Source organism: Kryptolebias marmoratus, linkage group LG6 (genome assembly GCF_001649575.2).
Source record: "Kryptolebias marmoratus isolate JLee-2015 linkage group LG6, ASM164957v2, whole genome shotgun sequence".
Lineage (NCBI taxonomy): Eukaryota > Metazoa > Chordata > Actinopteri > Cyprinodontiformes > Rivulidae > Kryptolebias > Kryptolebias marmoratus.
This window is the reverse complement of record NC_051435.1, coordinates 29,967,340-29,978,477: the sequence shown is the minus strand read 5'-3', so window position 1 is coordinate 29,978,477 and position 11,138 is coordinate 29,967,340. Positions and strand designations below refer to the sequence as shown.

At 40.1% G+C, this 11,138-nt stretch overlaps 1 protein-coding gene and 1 long non-coding RNA gene across 2 annotated transcripts in view; both read right to left on the bottom strand.

The window, feature by feature from the left end:
- The window catches only part of LOC119617139, a 6,899-nt gene extending 1,088 nt beyond the window's left edge, over positions 1 to 5,811 (bottom strand). The window contains exons 1-2 of the long non-coding RNA XR_005233321.1: positions 5,743 to 5,811; positions 3,544 to 3,597 (exon numbers count right to left, since the gene is read on the bottom strand). This is a non-coding gene — a long non-coding RNA (uncharacterized LOC119617139). The remainder of the gene's footprint in view (positions 1 to 3,543; positions 3,598 to 5,742) is intronic.
- Positions 5,812 to 7,939: 2,128 nt separating this feature from the next.
- Positions 7,940 to 8,263, bottom strand: LOC108249389 (histone H3-like; the record flags this gene model as incomplete). Its single annotated transcript, XM_017438767.2, has 1 exon — positions 7,940 to 8,263. A coding segment is annotated over exon 1 (324 nt), but the record flags the coding sequence as incomplete, so codon positions are not given.
- Positions 8,264 to 11,138: the final 2,875 nt, after the last annotated feature.

Genomic DNA, 11,138 nt, shown 5'->3' with positions numbered 1-11,138 from the left:
CATCCATCCATCCATCCATCCATCCATCCATCCATCCATCCATCCATCCATCCATCCATCCATCCATCCATCCATCCAATCAGGAGCCTAAACCCAGGACTGCGTTCTTTCCCCTGTGCAACATTATTAGGATTGTTTCAAACATTTTAATTCAAAATTATCCAGAAAAACTGGTCCATGCATTTATCACGTTTATGCTGAACTATTGTAATTCTTTATTATCTGGATGTCCAAAAATCGCTCTAAAATGTCTTTAGTTGTACCATAATGCTGATGCCAGAGTTCTGATGAGAGTTAGAAGGAGAGATCATACTTCCCTAATTTTAACTTCTCTCCAATTTGAGTTCTTTTTGTTCCACATTTTCTTAATTAAGCACTTCACTCTCAGACTGCAGGTTTACTTGTGGTTTCTAGAGTTTCTAAAAGTAGAACAGGAGGCAGAGCTTTCAGTTATCAGGCTCCTCTCTTGTGGAACCAACTTCCAGTTTCTGTTTGTGAGGCTGACACCCTGTCTACTTTTAAGACTAGGGTAAAGACTTTCCTTTTTGATAAATCCTATAGTTAGTGTATGTTTGGGTTTGGGTAGAAGGTTTAGCCAAAATCACTACAACTCTGTTCCTTCTCTTCATGACTCAATCTTAGTTTAAAACTCTGGGATAGCTGGCGTGGCTGGTAATATGCTTTTCTTCAAAGAAAGCTTTATCTTTAATATTCAAAAAATCCACCCACTGATATTTTGCTAACATACAGACAAATGGACACATGTATATGTGCCCATGTGCACAGACAGACACAAGAAAAATGATTATCATGTCAACAGCAGGCAATTAAAATGACTAAAACTTTAAACTTTGAAAAACAACAAATAACTTTATGTACACACAGGTATAAAATACTGAACACTGAAAAAAGAAAATCTTTCAAGTTAAAGCTGTAGCACCATGGTACAAACATTCTCATGGACTATAGAAAATGCATCTCTTGTACTGTTTTCCTGGCTGATGAAAAGGCTTCCATGTTCTCCATTAGTTTCGTTTTTTGATGGAGTGTCTCTCAATGCTGAAGGTAGTGCATCAGGGACTGATGGTCTTTCATCACTCTCTCATCAGTTCCTAATGCAGTAAAATCAACATCAGAGGCCATTCTGTCGTCACAGGTGGAAAAAAACTCAACTATTACAACAACCCAAACCAAATTCTAACCAGAACTGCAGTGTGAACTCTTAAAATCATGTCTTAAAATGATGAGTTGTGAAAACCTAAATTAAGACTTGAAGAGCTAGTCACAGGAAAAAGTAAAACATGAAGTTTTTAATGTCTAAGAGGCAGAATTCCCTGTCAGTAATACACAACATAGCATTAAAGGCCTAGCATTTTTTGAAGGAAAGCATCATACCTGCTATGTTTCATGCCAGAATTTTAGACTAAGATCACATTGATCTAATGATAAAAAATGATCGAGCTGTAGCCATTTTGGAAAAAGAATGAAAATAAAGTTATGTATGATTGCATGTAATACCACATGACTGTTAGCACTCAGAATATGTGCTGTATCAAGATGGGTGGTGACCATGGCGGCCATTTTGAAGTCAGCCATTTTGGATCCAACTTTTGTTTTGTCAATGGGAAGTGGGTCATGTGACACATCAAACTTATTGGGAATTTCACAAGAATAAACAATGGTGTGCTTGGTTTTAATGTAACTTTATTCTTTCATGAGTTATTTACAAATTTCTAGGTACTTATAAACTGTGTTCAAAGTGCTGCCCATTGTGTTGGATTGTCAATGCAACTCTCTTCTCCCACTTCCACTTCCAGGAAAGTGGATTGTTCGCTGTGGGCCAGTTGAACAGCCCCCAACGTCTCCCAATCTGACCCCCTTAGACTTTTATCTTTGGGGTCATCTGAAGGCAGTTGTCTATGCTGTAAAGATATGAGATGTGCAGCACCTGAAACTACGGATACTGGAAGCCTGTGCTAGCATTCCTCCTGTAGTGTTGCTATCAGTGTGTGAAGAGTTGGAGAGGAGGGTTGTCTCTCTAAGACAGGGTTTCTGTATTTGTGTGTTTTCACGATGACTGTATTTTTGTGTTTTTATGTTGTAAAGCACTTTGAATGGTCTTGTAGCTGAAAAGTCCTATATAAATGAATTTGGCTTGGCTTGACTTGACTTGACCTAAAAGTTATAATAAAATCTGTTCACTGGTTTGAGTGGTGTTTGGCTACTATCCCCAGACACACAAATGGAAAAACGGGCAAAAACATTATCCCTCCGGCTTCGGGGAAGTTTTAATTCTATTGTTATTAGGACATTGTACTGACATCCATTCATTTTTGTAGCCTAACTCTGATCCTTACCCTAAATCTGACTTCTAATCCAAAACACACAAACACACTTAAAGACTTGTCTTTCTCAAATGTATAATAGGTCTAAGTTAAATTGTCCCATAGTGGCACTCAGATTTAATTAAAAAAAAACAAAAAAAAACAACGAAAAAAACAGTGGACCATAGCTATAACTTGAGAAGAACAGGAAAAACTACCAAAAGATATTTTTATCCTACCGGATCTAATTCTAATAATGATTGTTCTAATTAAATAAAAGCAAATAATTTGTTTCATACATTTTATTTTCAATTCATCAAGCAAAGCTTTTTTTGTAACACTGGTGAACAAATTCTGGTGTTCTCCAATTTAAAGAGGGATGTAAAAATACTAAAGCATCACTACAAAAAAGGATTTGGTAAAAAGGAAGTGTAAGACTTGTCAGCCTTTCTCATAAGGAAACAGATTCTGAACAATAAATTAGTATTAATTGCTTTTTATGCTTCAACACTGTATATGAAAGCCTGATCAGTGGTAGTACTGTGTTCAGGTGAACCTCAGCTGACACCATGAGGCTCAAACTCACAGTTGCCAGCTGAGATTTACCTGAATCACAGTGGAGCAGTGGTTAAAGCTGTCACCTCCCAGCAAGAAGGCTGCAGTATCACTTCCCAACCTGGGGCCTTTCTGGGTGGAGTTTGCATGTTCTCCCTGTGCACACATGAGTTTACTCCGGGTACTCAGGTTTCCTCCCACAGACCAAAAACATGCATGTTAGGTTCATTGGTTATAGTTGTTTGTCTCTATGTCGCCATGTGATGGACTTGTGACCTGTCCAGGGTGTCCCCCGTCTCTTGCACAGTAATGGCTGGAAATAAGCAACAGCTCTCTGAGACCCAGAAAGAAGAAATGGATGGATGGATGATTCTAGCCAAAGCACATTGATGATCAGAGTAACTGGACCATCTCTGCAGGTGATTGTGAGTAATGATGAATCACAGTTGCCTGCAGAGATTAACAAGTCATCCTGAGGAGCAGGAAACACACCAAGTCTTCTTCCCTTTACTCCAGAAGACACTGACTCACTTTTGTTATAGACATTTTTTAAGTATATTTTACTTTAACCATAACTTTAACGCAAACCAGTTTTCACACTAATATCTAAAGATTAACCTTGAGAACCTTGTTTTTTATTTGAAGATGAATTAGAAGTTCTTACAGGTGGAGTCCAGTTCTCTTTCTCAGTCTGTTGAGGGTGCTGTGGTTTGATATCCTGCAGGAAGAGGAGGAAGAAGTCATGATTACTACTGTCTCTAGTTATTGTGCAAGATTCATTGTGACTCAAAAAGCAATAACATCTCATAAAGTTCTATAGTTTTCTGTAAGATTCCATTTTGAAATTAAATGTAACAATTGGTTGATTAAAACGCCTTGGGATTCCCCCGGACGAGCTGGCCCAAGTGGCTGGGGAGAGGGAAGTCTGGGCTTCCCTGCTTAGGCTGCTGCCCCCGCGACCCGACCCCGGATAAGTGGAAGAAAATGGATGGATTAAAACTCTAGCATTGAATTCATACTTAAAAATATTTATTTACATTTTCTGTAATGCCCAAACACATTAATAATGATGTTGATATCATACTTGATTTTCATTGAAAATCTTTTGGATGGAAGTCTAGAGGGCAGATGATGTTTTTGTTGATGATGTTGATGCTTGTTGCAGGTAAAGTTAAACTTTGTCTTACAGAACCAAAGAAAAAAACTAATCTTTAAACTTTAACTTCCTAGTTATTTATTTATTATCACCTGTTGCCAAAGTGAAGGTGTGTGCTTGTTTTCTGGACCATAAGCAAAACATTTCATGAATCACTGATTTTATGTAAAGTGTAAGAAAGTAATTATTGGGTTGACATCTAAAACTGACCCCCCCCCCACCCCCCCCACCCCAAAAAAAAACACCCACACACACTAACATTACAAACAAACATTAAAACTAAAGCTGTAATTTCAAAATGTATAAATGTTACAAAAATCAAAATCCAATGCTAACCTCAACAAGTTGAAGGTGAGGGTTTGATATATAAATCGTTGAAAGTATGCAGAGGTAGTTACAGTCAAAAAAAGTGTACAGAAAAAAACTAAAAAAAATAAGAAACATGTTGATTTTAAGTAGATGAATATTTGACACAAATGTCAGACTTTTTGAAACTTTCATTTTAACATGTCATTTTATTTATTCAAATGAAAATTTGTAAACTTGCAGACATTAGTACAAAGTTGCTGAAACCTTTTGTTCAACCTGATTTAGACTCAGCTAACAGTGAGACAGTTACTAAATTTCTTTACTGAAACTGCAGGTTTAAGATGAAAACTCAATATAAAAAACACAACCACAGACACATACAAAATTATTATTGCCTTCTGCAGTGGGTGATAATATTCAAAGCATTTTTACATATAATATGTGCCTAGTTCCATTCCAGAGACTGGAGCCGAACTTGAAACAGATGCACTGTGTGACACAAACGGACTGGAGTGCAGATGACATGTTGAATTTGTTCCAGCCTGTGGGCTCTAACGGCTCTAACAAGCTGAGACATGCACAGACAATGCACCAGTTTGAACTTTGGGGTGTCAAAGAAGCGGACAGTGGACACTCAACATGGACCCCCTTGGGTCTTCTATTGTCACATTATGAAAAACAGACAAAGTAAAGACAATATGATTAGATTCTGCTAAGGTGCACTCAAGATGGAGCCATGCAGTGACAGAGAGCTAAAACACGCCTTCTGCTGTTGTCAAAGCATTATCAACCATTTTGTTGATGGCTACCACCATGTGTAACTGCATGTGGACACTTCATTGTAGCACAAAACAGACTATTTCTGCTCAAAACAACATGAACATCCAACTCACTTGGAGAACCACATGTGTTTTTGTTGAAGCCTACAATTTTCTGTCACAAGTTATCAGCACAGATAGGTTTAGTCTGTAAGATGGAGCTAATGTGTTTGAGTTTAGACAAAGGAGTGATAGAAGCTTGCAGTCTCTTTAATTAATTCTCCTTAAAACAAGATGTTGTAAAAACACCTCACAGTAATTGTAGAACATAAAGTTGATGGATTTCAGATCATTACTTTTATGCATCACATGGCACACTCCACTACATATTTCTATAATGATTTGTAAAATACCATAAATATGATGACTGATCTGCACAAAAATTATAATACAATGAAAAAGCAGGTTTAAAACTAATACATAAAGACTTTTGTTTCCAACAGATGGATTTTGATAATTGATTTTGAGAACATTTGAAGCAGAACCAAACATGAAGTGATAAAAATTCAAACTTTTACTTAAAAACATGGCATTTATGTACTTAATGATGTTTTATTAAGATGATAATTGATTTCCTTACCTTAGAAACAACAAACACAGACGTGTAAACCACCAGGCTGAAGAGGAGAGTGAAAGCCAGAAACTGAACCACCACGCTGACCCCTGCTCAATGCCCCAACACACACACACACACACACACTTTTCTCCCTATCATCCATCTGCACTGACTGTGGCACTAAGTTTTAGCTTTTACTTCCTGCAGCATTCTCACTATTTAGCCCAAGTCTGACTATCAAAGAAGGTTAAATTTATATACATTAACACTTATTTATTTGTATTTCCTATGTGCCGCTGGAGGCAGAATGATGTTTTTGAGATGAGATGAGATGAGATGAGATGAGATGAGAGATTTATTTATATAGCACTTTTCAGCAACTAGGCGAACCAAAGCGCTTTACAACAGAAACAACAACAGAATCAAATACAGCAGGTACATAATCAAACACAGAAAAATAAATAAATAAATAAAACAAAAAAACACATCAATCCTATATAATCTAAATGAAAAATAGGATAACCTAAATAAAATCATGAAACTAAACATATCTAAACATGAGCTAAGACAGTCAAAATAGTAGCTAAAATAATCAAAATGAAATCATGATAAAGTTAAAGCTGAACTAAACAACAATTAGGAATCTAACAATATGAGCTAAGATAAACTAAACTAAACTAAATGTACAGGAAGGCTAAATAAGCCAAAACATGACAATGCTAAAACTAACGGTACAGAAGACTTTCTAATAATACCAAAGGCCCGCTAACAGCCGACATAAGAATCACTAATTAAAATAGAGAAGGAGGGGAGGGAGTGGAGTGAGAGAGATGACTCAGAAACAGCAGAAAGTGTGTGTGTGTGTTTGTTAGAGACGGTGTAATGTGTGTTGTATTTGTGTGTGTGTTTGCAGAGAAGTCCATGAATCACATCACAGAGGCCATTGTCTTTGATAATGTGATGGAATGTTTATCAGCCAGCCCAGAGCAGATCCACAGATGTCCTTAGGCAGGAGAGGGGGCAGAGCATCTTGTTTACATAAAATCCATGGAGAAATTGAAGAAAGCTGGCCAAGGTCAGCAAAGGGAAGCCAGAATTTACAAAACAGTAATTGTTTTGGTTCAGGCAGACTTGTTTTCTGTCTGCCTTGTAGTCTTGCTGACACTTTTCAATGGCGAATCCAAACAGCCAAATTCCAGGACCATTCCGCCTGATACGAGCAAGCAACTTCTTCCAGGATGTAACCCATATTATTGTATTATTGAGTCCCGGAACCGCAATTCAGTCTGCGGTCCTGTAAAAGGATCGCGTCCAACTTGCAATTCAGCTCCATAACAGTCTGAGTGTCGAACGCCAAACCCATCAAACGAATTTTGACGATAAGTCAGGTAACTGCCTAATCCAAACAGCAGAAATCCTGTTATCAAAAACCCAAATATGTAAAGATCTTCCAAAGACAAAAATTGTCAGACAAACTGCTACAACCAACTTACCTTAAGAAACAGGAAATTAGCTTTTACTTACAAAGCTAAAGTTACTACATATTCATTTTAAAACTCTGGCATCAAAGATGGGGAGTGATATGCAATTTTTTTCAATAGATCTTTTAAATTTAGAAGACAGAAATAAAAGTCTGATACTGTTTTCAAATTTCAACACGTTTGTATGTTTTCTACATACTGGAGGGTTCATGTGGATGTATTTTATTGTATATGCATCTAAAGAGACAATCAAAACAAAGCTAGACATAAAAATGCCATTTATACAAGAATTTTAATTATGCATTACATTATATGCAAAACGGAAGTGACAGTCTAACTACACAGAAAATAATATTGTGAATATAATGGATGGTAATCATTTTAAAATGCCACCACAGCATAGACTGCTTTAATTATTCAACTGAATGCAACAACATATCCTGAAATTATTGATGAAACAGCCTTTTACTGATCCATCCATCCCTCGTCTAGCGCTTATCCGTGGTTGGGTCGCAGAGACAACAGGTCAAGAAGAAAAACCCAGACATGCCTCTCCCTAGCAACACTCTCACATTCAATTCAATTTAATTCAATTCAAAAACACTTTATTAATCTCAAAAGGAAATTAAATGTTGTTGTAGCTCATAATCCTGGTTTTGTCAAAGAGTTGTTATAGATGCTGATGGCTGTGGGCAGGAAGGATCTCTTGTAGTGATCTGTCCCGATGTGTCCTCAGTCCTGGTGTCCTCAAAGAGCCCCACCAGGTGAGCCTCGCTGGCCTCCTGCAGAGCCATGACGGCCGAGCTCTGGAAGCTCAGGTCGGTCTTGAAGTCTTGGGTGATCTCCTGGACCAGGTGCTGGAAGGGCAGCGTCTGGATGAGCAGCTCAGTGGACTTCTGGTAGCGGCGGATCTCCCTGAGAGCCACGGTCCCGATCCTGTAGCGGTGAGGCTTCTTCACTCTACCAGGGGCCGGGGTGCTCTTGCAGGCGGCTTTGGGGGCGAGCTGCTTCCTGGGAGCTTTACCTCCGGTGGATTTACAGGCGGTCTGCTTGGTTCTGGCCATGACTGGACTTCAGGATTCTTCACGTTTAACACTGAAGAGTAAAAGATGTTAATCAGCTGCTCCTGATTGTGGAAAACTCCATAACTCCTTGTGGTTTTGGTTACGCATTATGACAAAATTTCCAAAAGTAAAAAGGTTTCAGTAAAAACCCTTTGCAGCTGCACAGCATCCGATCCCAGACAAAATTATCATACAAAAGTGATTTACATAAAAAAAAGAGGAATAAAGTTTTGAAAAGCAATATCTCAGAATGAAAGTAACAGAGCTGCTCCAACATGCAGCACCCTTGAGCAGAGCAATTCTAGAAGCAATTCTCCAGCTTTTTCTGGGGGGTTCCAATGAATTTCCAGGCTAGAACTATGCCTGAACCACCTCAACTGACTCCTTTTGATGCAAAGGAGCAGTGTTTTACTCTGAGCTCCCTCTGGATGATGGAGCTCACTCTAAGCCACCCTCTGAAGGAAGCTCATTTCAGCCACTTGTATCCAGCATCTCATTCTTTCTGGCATGATCCATACCAGACCAGTACATTAAGACCTTTGCCTTTTGACTCAGCTCTTTCTTCAACTGACCAAAGCATCATTACAGAGAATAAAGACCCTCCCACTCCATCCTACCATAACTTGTGGACAAGACTACCAGATACTGCACATCATAGCAAAAAGCAGGGACAACACCCTGAGGTTCCCAAAACAGACACCCCCTTTTCACAACTGTGCCTCGAAATCTTGTTCATGAACATCACAAACAGGATTGGAGACAAAGGACCACCCTGACTGAGTGCAACCTGTTCCTACAACAAGCTTTACTTTGTGCCAAGGATGTGAACATGGCTCTTGTTTCTTGTTTTCTCTTACCCTGCAAGGGCAAAGATCTGGCGCACTGTTTTATGACCAGGACGAAACCCACACTGCTCCTCCTCAATCCAAGCTTTGACAGTCAGTTGGAGTCTCCCTTTCAACACCCTGGAGTAAATTTTCCTAGTGTGATCACTCGATAGTTTGAATACACTCTATGGTACCCCTTCATGGCTTCTCTGAATTCTTTCCATGCTCAAGTTTTTGCATCCACAAACACAGAAGCCACAGTCCTTCTGGCCAACCTGTACCTGTCAGATGCTTTAGGAATCCTCTAGGACAAAGAAAGCCATAAAGGCCTCCTTTTTCAGCTTGATGGCCTCCATCACCACTGGTATTCACCAGCAGGTCCTTTGGCTGCCGCTACAACAGTCTTGGGGTAAAACACATGCACAAAAAACAAGGTAAACTTGAGTAACACACTTAAGCTTTCAACAAAGGTGGCTGAGTCTCTAACCCAAGGGGCGTAATGCTCCAGCAAAGACCTGTCCTCAGCCAGAGGCTTAAATGGAGCCCTGCTCATCATCTGGAATCACCAACAGCTGAGGAGAAAGGGAGGTTAGAGGCACCGCCTCGAGGGCGGGGAAAACTCCAGATCCTCACAAAAACACACATAGACTGAAAACTTCCATGCCCCCTTGAGGACCCAAGCAAGGGTAAAGAGCTGGTCCAGCTTTCTACTGTACAGCTGGGACAGACCCTAGATTGTTTCTCTTGAATCTGAGGTTTGACTATCAACTGGGCTCACTATTCCAGCACCCCTGAATAGACCTTACCAGGGAGGCTTGGGCATATGATTCTCCTGTAAATGGAACACATCCTTCAATCCCACTTCTTGAAAAAGGGGAACCACCACCCCATTCTGCCAATCCAGTTGATCTGCCCCCAATGTCCACAAGATGTTGCAAAGGCATTTCAAGCAAGACAACTCAGCAACATCTAGAGCCTTAAGGAACTCAGTGTGAATCTCATCCACCCTGGAGCCCTGAAAATGAATAATAATCCTGTTTTCCTGTATAGAGTTCTCCACGTCTGATCCTGTTCAACGCAACCATTTTCCAAATGCCTCAGCTGTCTGAGCCTTGTCCTGGAAATCCTTTGTCCATCCAGAGAAGCAAGGTCCACCATTGGAGCCACCGCTCCTTGGCAATCCTTTTTGTTCTTCATTATTTTCCTGAAATACTCACCTCCAATCCGAACCTTTTAAAATACCTACCATTCACTACTCCAACCCAGAATCTGGACCAGTCCTTCCCCAAATCTGAAAAAAAAAAGAGATCAAGTAAGAACATTTTGTCTTTATCTATAACAATTAACAAATTATTATTGGATACTGATCTGTCAGTATTCATCTTGCAGCTACTGACCAGCTGGCCTTCATGTCTCTTACAAAAAAGCTTCTTTTATGAATTGGTCTCCCTTAAATCTTTCCTGTGATTGGTATTCTGAACTCTGGTGGAAATATCTTTAACTAATTATGACAGGACTCACCCCTGAGTCTTCAGACTTAGCTTCTGCCGTGAAATATGTGCTGGTGGGATTGAAAAGGGTCTCAAACTATTCCTTCCACCACCTAACGACATCACTGGTTGCGGTCCTCAGCCACCTGATGGTTTGCATTCTCAGAGCCGATTTAAAGTGTCTCACCAAACTCCTCCCATACCAGAGCTCCTCACACACGTTCCAGGATGGCTGACATGAGAGGTACCAACAACTTTGCAGCCACAGCTCAGGGTTACCACCTCGACAACAGGGGTGTGGAACATGTCCCCCTCTGACTCAATGTCCTCCAGGAAGCAGCTCACCACCAAAGCTGCCTGCAAGAGCGCCCCGGCCACCGGTGGAGTGAAAAAGCCTCACTACAGGCCTGGTGCCATGAATCTCAGGGAGATCTGCCGCCACCAGAAGTCCACCAAGCTGCTCATCTGGAAGCTGCCATTCCAGCACCTGATCCGGGAGATCACCCAGGACTTCAACACTGCCCTGCGTTTTCAGAGCCCAGCCGTCATGGCTCTGCA